Source organism: Triturus cristatus, chromosome 7, assembly GCF_964204655.1.
Source record: "Triturus cristatus chromosome 7, aTriCri1.1, whole genome shotgun sequence".
NCBI lineage: Eukaryota > Metazoa > Chordata > Amphibia > Caudata > Salamandridae > Triturus > Triturus cristatus.
Window position 1 is genome coordinate 1,042,677,327 of NC_140590.1, and position 17,980 is coordinate 1,042,695,306.

Here is a 17,980-nt window from a genome sequence, read left to right on the forward strand (position 1 = left end):
GATAGGGGCATTCCCTGGGTGTTGCTGGGGTGTTCCCAGCAACATCCATGGCTTTATGACACTGCCCCAGATTTACGAGAAATTGTAAATCTGAGGCAGCGCCAAAAACTAACACCTCCCCAGTGGAGGCATAAGGGTGGCACAACGAGGAGAAATATCTTTGTTTCTCATAGTTGTTCCTCTTTCTATGTGTGTTGCATTCTGCAGCACACATAGAAAGAGGAAAAAAGCCTCTTGTGATTGTTTTTGTGGAGGAAGGTTTCCTTTCCTGCACAAAAATATTTATCCCCCAACGCAGTCACTCTTGCACCATGGTGCAAAGCTGCCTGCATTGGCGCAGGCAGCCCATTATGCGCCTGGCGGAGGAGAAAAGGGCAGGAATGAGCCATATCTAATAGATACAGCGTAATCCTACCATTTTCTTTTGCCATAGGGCAATGCAGCAGCAAGGCCTGATGCACTGCCCTACTGCAAAAAAAACGATTAATGAGGCCCGTAATTACTTACATTTCAACACCTCACCACTGAACAAACATAGCTGGATTCTTTGACTAACAGGTTTCCTCACTTGGGGAATACATACATTTGTAAAAAGATATAAAAACTGCTGCTTGGATATATTTTCCTTATCAGAAGGAGAAGGGCTACCTAGATTTTTGGAATTATCAGTCACACAGTCTCTACAATATATTTTTACCTCTTATCAAGTACAGATATAGCTACATAGATATACAGGGCCTCATTTATGAGGCCGCTTGCGCCGCTGGAACGTCATTTTTTGTGACATTCTCAGGCGCCAAAGCCTGCGTGATATTTATCAGGCAGCACTTAGCTACTTTTGTTTTACTTAATGCTGCCTGATAAATATTGGTCCCTTTAACGCAGTTTTCTGCATTAAAGGGGCATACAATAGGTGTTGCTGGGGGCGTCACCAGCAACATCCATGGCTTTTTGACACTGCCCCAGATTTACGAGAAATCGTAAATCTGAGGCAGCGCCAAAATCTAATGCACAAGGAGGAGAAATATGAAATAAATAGCAGCATTTGTTATTCCTTTTTCTGTGTGTGCTGCATTCTGCAGCACACATAGAAAGAGCTAAACGCCTCTTGTGATTATTTTTGTACAGAAACTTTCCTGTACAAAAATAATCATCTCCACAATGCAGGCACCCTTGCGCCATGGTGCAAAAGGGGCCTGAGTTGGCGCACAGCAGGCCGTTGTGCGCCACGCAGGGGAAAAGGACCGAATGCGCCGCATCTGATAAATACAGCACATTCCTACCCTTTTCTTTTGCCGTAGGGCAGTGATACAGGAAGGCCTGCTGCTCTACCCTACGGAAAAACCTCATAAATGAGGCCCACATTTTTCATCTTCAGTGAGCAATGCAGCAGTTTACATCATCATTCACATGTGGCATCTTTGGTATCCAAGAACCTTAAAGTGGGTCCCTGCATGTAAGCTTCCTCAGTATTATACTACTGCTCTTCGTACTTGATTTATCAATTCCTGATCAACAATGTTTTATCTATGAATAATTGATCTTGTACTCTACGAATCAAAATATCATCTTCCTTTCTTTCACCACACCTAAGAATTTCTTTAATTCACATGCGATCAAATTAGGAAGGAGGCAATAATCTGGTATAAATAAAGTTTATTTTATCTTGATTCTAAAAAATGGTACAGAGTGCTCTTTACATTGATAAAAACAAACACACATATATATCTATGTATAAGTGAAACACATTTCAGACAATGATGGCGGGCTCAGCTAGCCTTGGTGACTGGACATCTGGCAATAATGTCTTTCTTTGCAGTTATTCCCATGACAAGATCATAGCCCTTTATAAAGATAAGGATATTACATTTGCACACCGTGTGTACCCTGTTCGGGCCATAGCAGTGAAAGTGTTGTAGTGCTCAACATAGACAATGCATGATGTGGTAGATTCAACACAGTAATTGTGAATCTAGACACAGACCATAATCAGATGTGTCAGACAACAGTGGAGTATGGGGTTTTGGGAGGGATACATTTTGCAAACATTTCAATTTATATTTACATGGTTTCATCAGTTTAATCTCTAATTGTTGTTGGAAATTTTGACTGCTCTTTGAAGAATTCCTAAGATGATCATCTAAAGAGAGCAGCTAGGTAAGGCATGTTTCTACCAGACACTGAGAGCAAATTCATTGAAAATGGTTAGAAATACTGCCAAGTGGCAGATCATAATGATACACTTTGTCAACCATCATGCCCAAGAAATAAACCCTTCCCTCTTCTTTCCAACCAAATACTAACATTTTTTCTTATACACAAACATATTAAATTCCCTATGACTTGCATACCTGTACTCTCTTACTAGAGATAACTGTCAATTTAAAGCACTGGCTGCAGTAACCTTAGGACATTACATTAGTTATTATGAGAAAGGTACCAACAACTAAACAGATATGTTGATCCCTATCTGGAAACTGCTAACTCTGAACAATGTAGGAGCTGAGACAAATGATAAACAAAGCAGACCGGCATGGCAATTTCTTGAAACTGGGTAAAAAACTTTAAATATAAAGTAGTGTAATATAAAATATAGCATTACTGTATGTTATTGTAGTGTTAGATTTATCAATGGATCTGGTGAGGTAAACAGCAGGTTTTTTTCAGGGTTTCTTTCATCCTGAATTTAAGCTCCAGGTAAGGACATCACAGTTCCAACCACCAATGCTGAAAAAAACTGATCAGTGAAAATTGCTTTTGACTGTGGTATTACAGAATAGGAATTACAACCAACAAGTATGTGGGACCACAGCAGAGATGTTGGTCAAAATGCCATATAGACAGAACTGAGTTGCATTCATTTCAGGATCATTTTTCTGATGAGGCTACACCACCATTTGCATCACAAATTCACACATTTTTAAAGTGCTCCCTCTGGTTGTTGTGAAAACCATATTGTGAAAAGCCACTAATTCTTATTCATTTTGCCTCTGTTGGTGTGCATTTAAGAGCGGACAGCACTAACTTAGTGTATATCTATGAAGGTGGGCGTAACTATGACACATTTATCTCAAATTCAACAGAGCCATTGGCTTTCTTTTTAATAGTCTACACAATCTCCAATTCATGGCCCTTCTTGCCTGCTCCTAGATTAATGACAAAGATGATGGGACCTAATACCACAGTGTTGACAATGAAATCCGCAGTAATAAAGACAAGCACCTCTAATGTGTTCAAATAGTTACTTACTCCAAGTTCAATCTAATACAATGTTCAAAAACTTGACCATGGCTGCCAGGGTTTAGCTGACCACTAATAAATATACAATATTTCTGATATAATGTCAATGAATGATACTCAACATTGATATACAAAGGCTAGACATTGAAGCAGAGACCAGAATGACATCCCCATTGGAATTTTCCATCCGAGATCTTGAAAATGAACAAATATGAACAATGGAAAACTAACAACCACAAATGCTGAGTGAGACAAATCTGCACATATTCAAATCACTCAAATTATCAAGTGATTTGACATTGTATGGGCACTCTGGCTTATTCTAGATTTTAGGTTGGCAATTCTAAGGCATAGTCGCTGCAAGCTAGTGTGTGGGGGGTGCTGCAGCACCCCTAGAAATATTCATGCTGGAGTTCAGAACGTCAATGATCAATAAATATGCCTTTAAATTTTGTGCTATCGTGTCACATTTGCTGTGCATACAAAGTCAAAGGTTAAATGTCAGGATAAGTCTTCTGACAAATTGCTGGTTATTCAACGTGAGAAGGTTTTGTAAAAGTGCTCTAGGTGCCAATCTTGCTGTGGTGCAGAAAGCTGAGTTCAAATATTGTCTCCTTTGATCTGTATTGATGAGAAAGGTGTATTTCACAGCCCTGGAGAGAATTAGACTTGGCCCCCTTTCCCTTTGTTAATAAATAAAGTGCTTTGCAAAGCATCTTTGTAATGGAACCAAGTAGTCTATAATAAAATGTATTAAATTCCCAGCAGGCGGACTGATCTTTCCCGAAAGCCTCCCCAAGCTCAGAAAGATTCAGTCATGTCATGTACATTATAAGGATATACTATTTGTATTTTCTCAGGCTAGACCCTTGATTCTCCAAGCAATCTGACATCAGATTTCTAGATTGATTGCAAGGCTGCCCACTCTGGACAGGGAGACAGAACAAGAGAGTCATCCTTGATTGGCAATTCCAACCCTGGAAGCCTGCAAAAAATGTAACCTTGTTGAATATTAAAAATTACATTTTAATGTAAGATGAGATGGTGTAATCTTAGCTACAAGTTGTCCAAAACAGCGCAGCCCGTCTCATTTGAACCCTTCCATCCGTGGTAGCTTCTACCCCCATTGTACCCTCCTTACATTGACTACCAATTCCGAAAATAATTAGTTTGAACATTTTCTGTCTAACCCATATTTCTTTGACTGGGAAAAAACCCATATATCTATCTTCAAGGCTCACCGCTCACCCATCATCGCCCAGTTAGACTTCTAAAATCCAGTGACAAGTCTTTGCTTACAGTCCCTCGGATCAGAAAATCTTGCACTGGGGGCAGATCTTTTTCCTACCTAGCCTCTATAAACTAGAATAAGCTGCTTTATTATGTTCAAACTTTCACTGATCCATTACATCCTGGGGGTTTTGGAAACGTTTGCCTCCCATGAAAGGTACACAACATTTTTCGATTCGAAGGGGGTATTAGATAATATTAATAACTCCTCAAATGCACTTGGAGCCTCTTCCTATACCCTTACTAAAATGATAGAAACAGAGGGCCTTAGAGGAAGGAATTCAATCACTCTGGTTGAAAAATGCTATCATGTTGGTGCAGAAAACAGAGAAGAGGAAGGGTATATCCTCAATTGTTTTTCTAGTGCCTGAACTGAAAAGAATTTTCAGATTGTTATAGATTTGAAGGAATTGAACATGTTTGTAGATTCCTTTCAAATGGAAACCCTAAAAATGAATATTCCATTGATTCAAAGGGGTTCACTTTCTTGCAACACTAGATTTGATGGCCAGCATCCAAGGCTAATAAAAAATATCTGAGATGTTGTGTACATTGGCAATTCAGAGTTCCCCCATCAGACTACCTTCTTAACAGAAGTGGTAGCTCCTTTGATTGCGCACCTTCCTCTTTGGAAATCTAATTGTTTTCCACACTTGGGTGATTGGTTGGTTCACGCACTGTCTGTCCAAGAGTAGACTTGTCATTTAAAATGGTCTACACCTATTCTAAGCCACCATGTGTTTCTCATAAACATGCCAAAGTGTCATCTGGAACTATCAAAAGATCTCATCTCCTTAGGAGCAAGGTTCAACTCTAAGCAGGGCAGCTTGTTTCTTCCCGTGGAAAGGGAAACTCAGTCTCAGACTCTGTTGAGAGGTCTCATGCGTCTGCAGGAAGTGTCAGCCTACAAGTAGATGGAAATCTAGGGTCAAATTGCAGTTTGTGTGCTCACTGTTCAGTAGACAAGGCTTCGCCTCGAGCCATTACTTTGGGATCTTCACAAATATTGTTCACCAGCTTCATAGGGCTTTGAGAAGATAATTCTAGTGAAACAAGGCATAGAATCTGATGTTCGTTGGTGTTTGATTTCATACACCTTTGCAGGGGAGTTCCACCGAATCCAGACCCACCTCATGTCACAAGGACAAATGCCAGCACTGTTTGCTGGGGTGTCACTCTGGGAAATCTGTCAGTGCAATCCAAATGGAATCCAGCAGAAGCAAAAAAAACTTTGTATTAAATGGACATACCATTAGTGTTCAGACCTCTTGTACATCTCAACATCTTCACCATCCAATATGTTGTTATGGTCTGACAATCTGGTGTCAGTGTGCCTGTATCAATCATCAAGGCAGCACACACTTGCAGCCCCCGAACAAGATCACATGTTCGGTGGGTCTTCGATCAGAGAAAAATTTACTCTCAATAGCGGCAGTGCACATTAAAGGTCTGGAAAATGTAGAGATTGACTTCTTAAGCACAGTCTTTGCCTCCTCCCAAAACCTCACACGGTTGTCCGGATCAAGAGGGAGAGGTGTGGCGCACAGCCAGGGTTCAAGGTTCGATCCCCAGTGGCAGCCCAGCTCAGCATCATGTGACTCTGGGCAATAACTCACGTAATCTCCCTAACGGCCCCCAGCGCCTTGAAACCCTTAAGGGGATGATTAGTTCGCGCTTTACAAATTTTGGATTTATTTCAACCTTCCAGAAGGTATGCAGGAGGTTTGGGACCCTGTCAATAGGCCTCTTTGGTTCTTGAGAGAATGGCCTTCTCCTGAGTTTCTGCTCCAGGTTCCCTCAACGGGGAGCAAGGAGAGTGGATGCACTTGGTCTTTAATCACCAAATAACCTAGTGTTTGCTCTTCCACTCTCTCCATTAATCCAGAAGTTGTTGTCAAAGAGCCAGCAGGAGAAACCTCATATGACTGTAGTACTTTTTGTTTGGTCCAGAAGTACATGGTTCCACTACTTAAAGAAATGGTAATTCAGCTTCTTGGAGTTTTTCCACACTTTCCTTCTCCTTTAAATATGAACAGCTCTCTACTTCCTCTGAAACTCACCCTGCCAATTTGGAAGTTGAAAGGTTACCTCACTCAAGACAAGAATTGGCACCACAATTAGTATAAGTGGCCTGAGGTTCTTGGAGACCTTCTACTCTCAAATCTTATTCTAGACATTGGCAACTTTTGATTTTTGGTTGGTGTTCTTTGCGCAATCATGAGTCGGAAAATTCAATGAAGGAAAACGTTTTAGTCTATAGCATGTTTAAGAGTTTCCCTATTTCGCAACCCATCTGTTGTTATTCTGTTCCTCCTTGAGATTTTCCGCTAGTCTTGTGGTGTTTATGGTCTTTTCCCTTTGAGCCTTTGGACACTGCTGATCTTGATTTTATTTTTTCCAAAGAGTGCCTTTTGGCGGCAATCACTACATCACAGAGGTTGGCAGAAGTCTCGGATCTTTTATCTCCTTCTCCTTTCCTAAAGTTTCTGGATGATGCTTTAGTCTTGAAACCCGATTCGTTCTAAATTGAATTTTATCTCAGGATAGCATCCTTCCAGTTCCCTTTCCTTGACATTGTTTTTCAGAAGAAAAGTAACAGAAATTGTTGGATGCTAACTGTTCTCTGTCTGTTTATCTTAACAGATCCAGCAAGTTCAGGAAAAGAGACTCTTTGTTTCCTTTGGTCTTCCTGGGAAGGGTAAGAAGTTTGCTAAAATGATTTTCAGTCAGTGGCTTAAGGACAATAAGGGGCATATTTACAAGAGCCTGTCGGAGCGCGGTGTTAAGCTAAAATTACTAATATTGCACTCTGCCATTCTGAAAACGCAGGGATGTGCAGTCTTTACAAGAATGCAGTGCACCCCTGTGTTTCCCCTAGCGCTGACGCTAAATGTAGCTACCTAGCACCAACGCAGACACCCTTGCACCATAGCGCACTGGTGCCTGCATTGTGGGTAATGATTGTTCATGTGCAGGAAGGTGTCCCTTCCTGCACATAAACGATCAATAATGGTTATTTGTAACTTCTATATGTGCTGCATAATACAGCACACATGGAAACTAGGAGAAATTAATTATTTCTCCTTGTTTCAGCAGGTTAAGACCAGGTTTTCCCTGGTCTTATTTTTGGCACTGCCTCCTATTTACGCCACCCTTGTAAATAGGGGACAGCTTCAAAAAGCAATGGGTGTTGCCTGCCCCTGTCACGCTAAGTGCTGCATGAAAGGGGGCCTTATTCACAAGGAGGCACTCAGCCAACAAAAGTGGCTTAACGCTGCCTTGTAAATAAGGCAAAGGGCTTATCGCCACCAGAACGTCACAAAAAGTGACCTTCTGGTGGCGATAAACTTTTGTACATATATACCGCTAATTTGTTTGCCTATTTGAATCTGGACCAAGGAAAGAGCAAGGGCATTTCACCTAAAGTGTCACACCCTTTTGAGCAGAATTCAAGGGTGTTTCATTGCAAAAGATTTGCAGGGCTGATGCTTCAGAACACACATTCTTATGACATTATGGACTTCAGAGTGTGTAGAGTAAACAGGAATATTGGGGTTATGGAGTGTTGAAGTCAGCAATGTTGTAATTCGCAAGTCTTCCCCTTATTATATTTTATTTATGATCATTCTTTAATTGCAATGAAATAATTGGTTGTACTAATATTTTGGTATCTACAAACAAACATACCTGATTTCCTAATCCCCTTCCTTTGTCACTTTGAGACTAGTCATATTTGCTTTTGTATTATTTTGGTATTCATGTTTTGGTTTTTATCAAAGGCTATATGGCTTTGATATACCTCACTAAGTAATGACTTGGCCAAATAATGTAAAGGAAATGCCCAGTCTCCTGACCAGTGATCTTTATTACTCCTAATCCAACGCCTTCCTCATCCCAGTTAATACACCCGACCCACCTTTCCTAGGTGCAGGTCTTTGACAGAGCTTGGGATAACAGAAAGTGCTGGAGAAATGCTAAATTATTTATAGAACCAGATGACAATGGGTGGGGTTAATAAAAACAGTCCTCTTTTGTTTCCTGTCTTTAATAATAGCTACGGTTATGACTAAAACGAGGACGAGTTATATTAACAATAATGAGGATTACCAGTAAGTAATCAGGGCATTATTACTGTCATTGCGGTCAGGTGGTCAGGCCAGTCTAGAACATGATCTGGGAAGTGTAGATTTTGTTTTTTATAGTTCTACAACGTAAAGTGCAGTTGGATAAAAAGCCAATCCTGACAGTATTCTTTTTTCTATTACAATTGCAAATGTTCCAGGTAAGCAGTCAGTGAAAACCATTACAACATAATGACTAGGGGCCTTATTCACAAAGGTAAACTTACACTTTTGTGCACGTTCACACTTGCTGTAACAACTTTACTACTGCTTTCGCATTAACTAACTACAAGTGTACTGTGACTACAAGTCATTGAACTAATGTTAAATTACAGTCATAGGGGCACCATGCATCAAGCCATTTTGCGATTGCAAACAGTGCGATTCGCAAAAATTGGCTATTTACGATCACAAAATGGCCTTTTCTGATGCATGTAACTTTTAGGCAATTCGCAATTTATGTAAACACAATTTTTTGTGATTCCCTAAATTGCAAATGGAAATAGGGAATCTCAATTTGCGATTCCCTAATGCAGATGCGAAAAGCCTTTCCTCGATGCGAACTGTGCATTTAGGAAATGCTAATTACCTCAACTTCAAGTTGATGGTAATATGTGTATACTTTGAAAAATGCACAAAGATGCATTTTCAAAGTGCCATGTAGCGCACACATGCCCTTAGGGCATGTGTTTGCTTTACATGTGCACACTTGCATTTTTCTCAGGGTGCTTCAGGGGGGCCTTAGGCCCCCTGGCAGCCTCGGGTTTGCATTCGCTATTTGTGATTACCAATTTGGTAATCGCAATTAGTGAATGCATTACCATACATTGGACAGTGTAGAGGTGTGGTGCAGCGGCCCGGGCAGCTGACTTCGGAGCACAGGTCTCATGGTTTGATCCCCGGCTCCAGGGGCAGGTCAGCTCAGCACCATGTGACTCTGGGCAATAGCTCACTTAATTTCCATGACGGCCCCCAGTGCCTTGAGACCCATAAGGGTGAGTAGTTTGTGCTTTACAAATACCGGATTTACATTCCTATGAGCCTGTAGGCCCATACGAATGACTGAAGTCACATTACCTAATAGCGATTCGCTATTTGCCGAATCGCTATTGGGAAATGTTAAGGAATCGCAATTTTTTTGTGATTCCTACATGCATTGCATTTTGCGATTCCCAAATAGTGAATCTGTAAAATTCGCTATTTGGGAATTGCAAAATGCAGGCTTGATGCATGTGCCCCAAAGTTTGTGAATATCAAAACAGAAGTAAAATTACGACAGCAAGTGTAAACTTACCCAAAAGGGCCACTTTACCAAACTACAAGTGTCATTTTACTATTAGTATTTTTACCGGTTTTAACATCACACTTGTAGTCTGTGAATACCAAAACAGTAGTAAAGTTACTAGAGCAAGTGTAAACTGACACAAAAGTGTACGTTTACCTTTGCGAATCAGGCCCTACAATTCTTGCCAGTGTTGTCACAGGCTTTGGTGGGTCCAAAACAAAACATTTTGGTAGGGAAGCCAAACACAGGAATTTTATCGACCTTGAATGTATTAGAGGCTGAGACGATGGGCCAGGATTCAAACATCAGATTTGCACATTCACAAAGGTATCTACACTATGTGAATCATTGTACTAACCTATACCAATTGTACAAAAAACAATAAATAAAAGTGTGCTTAAAAATAGGTGGACCAGCATTAAGCACTATGGCCCAGATTTACTATGCTTTTGCGGCGGGTTGTATATCTTTAGTGGTGCAGGCCTGATGCAAAATCATTTTTGGCATTTACTATGCCATGCGAAGGCACTTTGCGTGGTTTAGTAAATACAGAGTAATATTAATTTCTTCTTGGTTCTTCTCTTTCCAGTTGTGCTGCATTTTGCAACACAAATAGAGGAAAATGCCGCTAAGGATTATTTTTGCATAGGAAGGGATTCCTTCCTGCACAATAACAATCCTGCACATAACCCAGGCACCCTTGCACCATGGTGCAAGGGTGCCTGCGTTGCCTCTGGGCAGCCCACAGTGCAAGGAGAGAGCAGAAATGCTCCATATCTTTGTAAAATATGGAACATTTCTGATCTCTACCTTTCAAGTTCCCTTGCTGCGCCGCATTGTGTGAAATAATAGTAATGTGCCCCTAATCTATTTGTCTTCATTTCTATTTGTGTCGACTTCCAAGAGGTGCTGCGTCAGGCCATTTTTTTGTGCATGGCAAATAAAAGATGTGCTGTTTAAATATTCTTCCTATCCTTGCAAAACAACCTCTTCCTCCTTTCCGCTTTCCTTCTTCCCATTATACTACACTCCTATCTACATATGTCACCACAGAAATGATTTTGCCACACAAAAGCCAAATGTCAGTATTTGTTTAGGATGAGAAAATTACGCACTGCACTTTTCACCCGCTTATCTTGCAGTATTCCTCTTTTTCAGCAAGACCCATCGCCCCTCATTCCCCTCTCCTCCACTACAAATGGACGTGACAGGCTCCTGCAGAGCATTTCTACCCCTGACACTGCAATAACAAAGTCCTGGTTAGGCGTAGTTATCTTGATTTTGCTGCGCACATTTAATCTTCTCTCAAATGCCTTCCTAGAGCGGGCTCAGGGCAATTAGCTCCACGTCCCCCGTTCGTGACGCAACTGTCTCGTGCGCACCACCGCAGTCTAGTTAAGCCTGGGCCAGGGCTCATGAATATTCACACCTGCGATCTGCCTCTAAGCAGACATATTGCTGAAGCAGGCTCGCTGATCCGCTGAGTTATCCTACTGGCTGCGCGCAGGTGGACCAAGCAGTGGATGCTTCGTTCGTGCACCAGGCTGAATTTAGTTAACGCAGCTACTGTGTGTGTGCTCCTCCGAGGGTTCCCCTTTCATCCCGCACGCGGAGCGCGGGTCTGTATTATTCATTCATCTGCTCCGCTGCCCGGCAGATGGCTTCGGTTTCACTGCCAGCTACCTGGAGCTGCCACTTCGATTTTATGAGGAACGCTTTCAAAATATTGCCAGGACTGAGAGCAACCAAAACGCCACTAAATTATTTACAACGCCGCCACTGTCAAAGCGGAAGGCTTTAGCTGGTTTAGCTAGTTTGCCCGGCGAGTGCTCTATTTTGCTCTCCTACTCTCGCGATCACCTGTTGTCACAGAGGCTCGTTAGGTCGAGTGGATCCAGACGGGGCCCGAGAGGAGGGCTTGAGCCCTGCTTCTGCCAGGCACACGGCTGCTGCTCTTCAGAATGGTCCTCAGATTGATGATGTCTGATGTTATGAGACCAATTGAGACACCGTCAAATGCATGGCCCCTTTAAGGAGAAGCAAGGAAGCATTAGAATACCACCCAGTGGTGGTGCTGAATTACATCGAAATGTCTACAAACGTTTTCTCATTCCCTATAAGCAATATCATCAAGCGAAAAAACTATTTTGCCTGGAGCACTGAAAATCCTAGCATCATCATCGATGAAGCATCTGAAACTAGAACTCCAGAATAGGCCTGGGCGGAGTTCGCAGGGTTCCACCATGTGGAACTCCGCAAGGGTGACATAAAAACTCCACCAAACTACGCGGAGTTCCGCGAGCGGCGGAGTGCATTACCTTGTGCCATTCATGCTGATTTTTAACGCTGTAAAATTCGTGAGAATGGCATCATGCACAGTGCAAGAGGGCACAGCTTCTTTCTGCTGCTCAAGTAACAGATCTAATCGAGCTGCAGCATCCTCAACTCGAACAGAGGGTTTCTCAACCCGAGCGGTTGTGACCATCCGTGACCGCCCGCGTTGAGAAATCTCGCTGGGAAGCAGTCTAGCGTTTGATTTTCCCTGCTTGCGCTCTCCAACTTACTGTTGGCACGCGGGGTGCAGAGTGCAAAAAACTCCACAAACTGTGCGAACGGAGCAGAGTTCACCAGCCAAGGCCAACTACAGAACCTCAGCTATGTTGGAAGGAGGACTGCACAACCAGCACTGGATATCTGCAAGGGGCAGCGTGATTCATAAATGCACTCTTATCTATGTTGATGGGTTAAACAATGAAGTACCTGAAAACCCCTGCAGCCAAAAATTGGTCTCCCCCATTACCACGGGAAAGGTCGCTTCCCTTAGCACCAAAACTTATAGTAATTCGCAAGCATAGGCATTAGAGTTGCCACTCATCTCTGTGTCACCAGGACACCATACTGCAGTGCTGGGATTTCATTTTACATGCTGTGTTCTTGGAGTTCTAGTTATGGGGTGTTAAACCACCTGAACTCACAGACTTGATGACAGTTATTTAAAAACTGAAAAACACAGGACTGGGAGCATTGAGACCTGACAACATGAAAATAACTTTTGGTTTATAGATTATTTAACCTCCCATAAAAGAATGTAAAAGAGGTGGAATTTAATTATTTTCTAATCTAACTGCGGCATCTATCGGCGGTCTCGTACACCATTAAGTTCCACCTCTTCTACATTCTTAAATGGGATGTTAAATATTCTATAATCCAGAAGTCTCATTCCTACTTTAGAAGAAAATAACCACATCATTATAACTCTTGACACGCTAATTAGGGGTCCTGGATCTTCAAACAAAGTGTGTGTCCTGAAGATGGTCTCGCAGATCATTTACAACAGAGACAGAAACCTCCACGCCTAACCCGATTTCTTTTTAAACATTAAAATTAATTTAAGAGATCTAGTTCTTATATATAGGATAGACTCTAGATGTGCTGTTACAGGCAGCGGGCATTCATACATTGGTGCCTAGCTAACTTTCATTTGTAATAATTGTAACACCTGTTATCAATATTGTGTCAGGACTTTGTTTTGCACCCCTAATTCTTCGTGTTTTGATAAATCAGAAAAAGCAATATACCTGGCTAATGGAATTCATTTAATTTGACAAATTGGTACATGCATAGTTGTAATTGATTGGTGATGTTATAGTAAGACATTTGAAACAAGTGATAAATTGTATCAAACGTCTTTGTGAAAAATAAATCCCTTGTAGGCACCATTACCTGATAAACTTTGTAAATTGGCATTTTCAAAACTGTGATGACAAATCTGACTTTACCATTAAAGAGGATGTATCATTACAATTTCATAGATACCAAACAGGAGATATCTACATCCTCTCAATTAGGAATTACAGCTTATTAAATGTAGTAGGAAATTCCCCTTGTTATCCTATGGGAGGAGTAGGCTTCACAGTAGTGAACACACAAATTTGGGTTTTTTTCACTACCAGGACCTGTAAAACTTAAAAGTGCATCTCCACCCATTTAATTACACAACACCTTGCACTATGGACTACCTAGGGCCTAACTGACTCATATATAATAAAAGGGGAGTTTAAGGTTTAACAAGGGGGATTAAATGCCAAGTCGACATGGCAGAGTGACACTGCATTCAGGCTGCGATAGCAGGCCTGGGACGTGTTTTGGAGGGCCACTTAAGTGGGTGGCACAATAAATGCTGCAGGCCGACTGGTAGCATTTACTTTACAAGTACTGGGTATATGGCATACCACCCTACAAGGGAATCATATGTAAATTAAATATGCCAATTAGGTATATGTTAATCAAACCAGGTTTAGGGGAGTGAGTACAAGCACCTTAGCACTAGTTAGCAGTGGTAAAGTGTGCAGAGTCCAAAGGCCAACAAAAACTAAAACCAGCGAAAATTGGAGGTAAGTAGGCAAAAAGTTTGGGGGTGACCTTGCAGACAGGGCCAGGCCCAACACTGGCCCAGCTGTAGTTGTATGCTTTATTAATAATTTGTGTGGTGCTTTTGTGTTGTGTACTTGTGTGTTGCCACTGTTCTATTGTTATGTTGCTATTGTTGAGTCATTGCGTTATTTTTGTGGTAATATGTGCTGTGTATGTTGCTGTGGTTGTACCCACTTAGAACTGCAAAGTAATCAACACCCCTCACTCAGCGCTTATCATAAAGAGGGCTCAGGACATGGCCAACAGCCTTTTGTAATGCTCAGTACCTCAGTCAAAAAAATCAACTAGGCACTGGCCACCCAACATGAGAGCGTCCTGGGCACACTCTTCCAATATATCTAGCCGTCTTTAGGCACAATATGTATTCTTCAGCCACTCTGCACCAAGTCTCACTGACAATGAATCCAGCAAGTTTTGACCTTCACCTTTGCCTGGCAGGTGGTCTGTGCCTGGCATGGCCTTCAGCCACATAGAGTCCCACGCCTCCCTGTGCTCTTTTTCAAGGATCACACAGGTGTAGTTGAAACTCCTCATCTAAAAGTTTTGTTTTTTAATTTGGATGTGTGCTTCTAAACCAGAAATGTTTCACAAACCGATTCACAAATCCAAAGCCTTAAAAGTAAAGTTTTGTGGGTTAATCTTTGCATCCTAATTTTATTTCTCTTTTGGGGGGAAGAAATGATTTTTTTTACAAATCTGTGATCTGCTCCACTTCAACGTGATGTTGGGGTATGCTCAATTAGACCCTAGATGGCCTCGGGAAATGTGTTGTCACGATTAAGTTTGCGTACAGAGGGAGCTGGTTCTCGACCTTTAAGTTTGCTAATGGAGCAAAATATGCCTTGACCAATGAGACTCAAGTTTTGGTTCAAATTTCAGCTCATGAACTGCTTCATAAGCTGAACTGACAAGATATATTTATAGCATTGTCTTGTGAAAATAAAAATAAATAAAAAACTAGACAAATTTACATCAAATCACAGAAGGAACACAAAACAGGATGCTCTGTACACATGGCACTCTTGGCATACCGCCCATTCAAGTCTAACATACTACGGTAATTATAATAGGGCATATATTGTGTACTCTTTCTTTGTCCCTATACATTTACCACTTGACCAATCTGCATAAATGTATTTCATGAATAAATGTAACTGTGTGTATTCATTTCTACCAAGCATCTTACAGGTCCATCAAAAAAGGCCAAAACTACTAGCAATCAAAATGTGCTTTTCCAATCGATTTATGGTTTCAGTTGTGACTGCGATACTGCTGACTTTACTATCGTCGAGTATTAGCATTGATGTGTACTGCTGACTTGATAATAAACCAAAAAGCCAAGGGCAGAGAGATTTGTAAATGTTGCCAGAATCTCTGGATTGCTTTGTTGGACCACAGACCCTCCAGGACATTGCAGCATGGATCATCAAATCATTTTGTGGCACATTATTTTCGTAAAAAGCACAAATATTTGTTTTAAAAAAAAAATCACAGTCTCTCTGATTTTCTGTGAAATCAGAGATCACGATGTCCGGGATAGACAAGATACTGGAAAGTTTCAACTGAAGGTCAGGGCAGCCGCTCTCTTCAGAGTCTATTTAACAATGGCCGTCTGACTGCAACAGGGATGTTCAGTTTGCGGTTACCTATAATGGATAGAATGTCCATTGTACAAAGAACCTAGATGAATCTAAACAATGTGTTTACAAAACTGCCATAACCAGTTGTGCATTTTAATTGCATTCTTTGTTTATTTTAATGCAGTTTTCATGAAAAACGCATTTTTCCAAAAAGTTTAATGTACTAAAAATAATTAAATACAAGGCTAGTATGTTTGGTTTCATGTACTAAAAAGAATGCCAAAATGCTTAATTACCTGGCTAAGAATGAGGGATTTTTGTGACGACATTTATTAGAACGTGAAGGAGCACATTAGGCTAGTGTAGAAAAGGTGTCTGCAGCTGCTAATAATGATCGTCAAGTCAATATTCTGAGCCTTCCAGAGGGTTTATTTCTCTTGAGCATCAAAGCCTACCCTGACTACATTAGCCAGGTTTCTTGCACATTCCCAAAGACATTTATGTGTCAATCACAGTGATTTAAAGCCAACACAAGTCTGGACCAGGTAGGAAGCCAGTGAATGGGTAAGATAGCAGATCAAAAAAATCATATTATTTCATGGCAAATGTCATGTAGTCAAAAGCATTTTGCATCAGCTGAGAGGCATCTCACTTGATAACCTAAACATTTCCAAACGACCCACAAACACTACAAGGAATTACTTAGGGGTGTGCCAATGTAATGAAGTGAATAAATAAATAAACATAAAAATAATGTGCTGGTGATCGCGAAAGTGCTAAGCGTGGCAATTTCCTGCCAAGTGAAATTTTATTTTTTTATTTTCCACCAGCTTGCATGTAAGTGTTACATTTATGAGAAAGTAATCTATGTGCAATGTTCCACATCTGTGAACAGCTTTGAGGCCTAAGATAGATCAAAAGGGTTGAGCCTGTATGGTCATGATCTACCGGTTCTCCCTTTGCCTGTTCTTTGGTCAATGAAAACATATAACATCCCTATAACCTGGCCTGCGCATGAACCTCCAATCAATTGGATCCAAGTTATGGACCAACGAAGACTTGCGGGTTGAATCAACATATTGTGTTGATAGGTTCTGTGATTATCAGCTGAATAGCCAAAAAGCGAGACTCTGAAATTTGACCAAAGCAACTAATTTGATTGACTGCTGTGATTCTGGCAAATAATGTTGAATTTAACCACAGGTGGATCCTACTGCAATTACCCAGAATCTGTCCCAAACCCAAAAAGAACGAATCTGGAGCCTTTGTCACAGCGGCTTTGGAACTCGGAACTCAACTGTGCTGACCGTTTACTGTGTTCTTCTGCTTAGACTCACAGTGGTCTAGTTACTGGATACAGACAGCTTAATATTTATATAAAAAAGTGACCAAACATACAAATTAAAAAAAACAAGAATTATTCACAGTTGACTTCAGAGATTGTTATTTTTTCCATCTTCATCTTTCTCTTTGGTTTGTGAGATTGTGAGACTCTCCTGAATTTCATTGAGTTCCACCTTTGTCCTGGAGGAGATGAAAAAACAGCTTGTAAAATTGGAAATATAATTGGAACAATAATAATGATTTATGTTGTATTCGAGTACAATTTATTGTTGGTTTGGCTTTTCAAGCATCCTTTGGGAAAAGGCAAACATTTTACAAAATATGTTCTACTATATTCTCTGATGGTACCATGATTTGCCTGATTTGAGAGTAAACTCACAATCAGATAGATACTCAAGCAAAATGTCATCAACTGTTATGGTGACCACAATTTGTAAACAATGTTGTCTCGGATATAGAGCGGTTCCAGTTCTATTATCTTGATTAATTATAGGTTGTATGCAATCCAGCTGTTTTAGATATATTGTTAAAGCGCTACATTTGCTCTACTCAAAGAAAATTTAACCAAAAGTCCATTAATTAACGCACACAGCAGCCTGTGTCAAAGCACCTTCACACCTGACCAAACATTGGAAGATATATTAGCCATCTGGTCGTGTAGGTCCTCAAAGATTAGGTTAAGATCT

General features: G+C 40.9%; 1 protein-coding gene across 1 annotated transcript in view; it reads right to left on the reverse strand.

Moving 5' to 3' along the window:
• Window positions 1–1,639: 1,639 nt before the first annotated feature.
• The window catches only part of STK32A (serine/threonine kinase 32A), a 636,628-nt gene continuing 620,287 nt past the window's right edge, over window positions 1,640–17,980 (reverse strand). Inside the window, exon 13 of the mRNA XM_085618100.1 lies at window positions 1,640–17,474. Coding sequence (XP_085474226.1) covers window positions 17,384–17,474 — 91 coding nt within the window. The 3' untranslated portion in view covers window positions 1,640–17,383. The remainder of the gene's footprint in view (window positions 17,475–17,980) is intronic.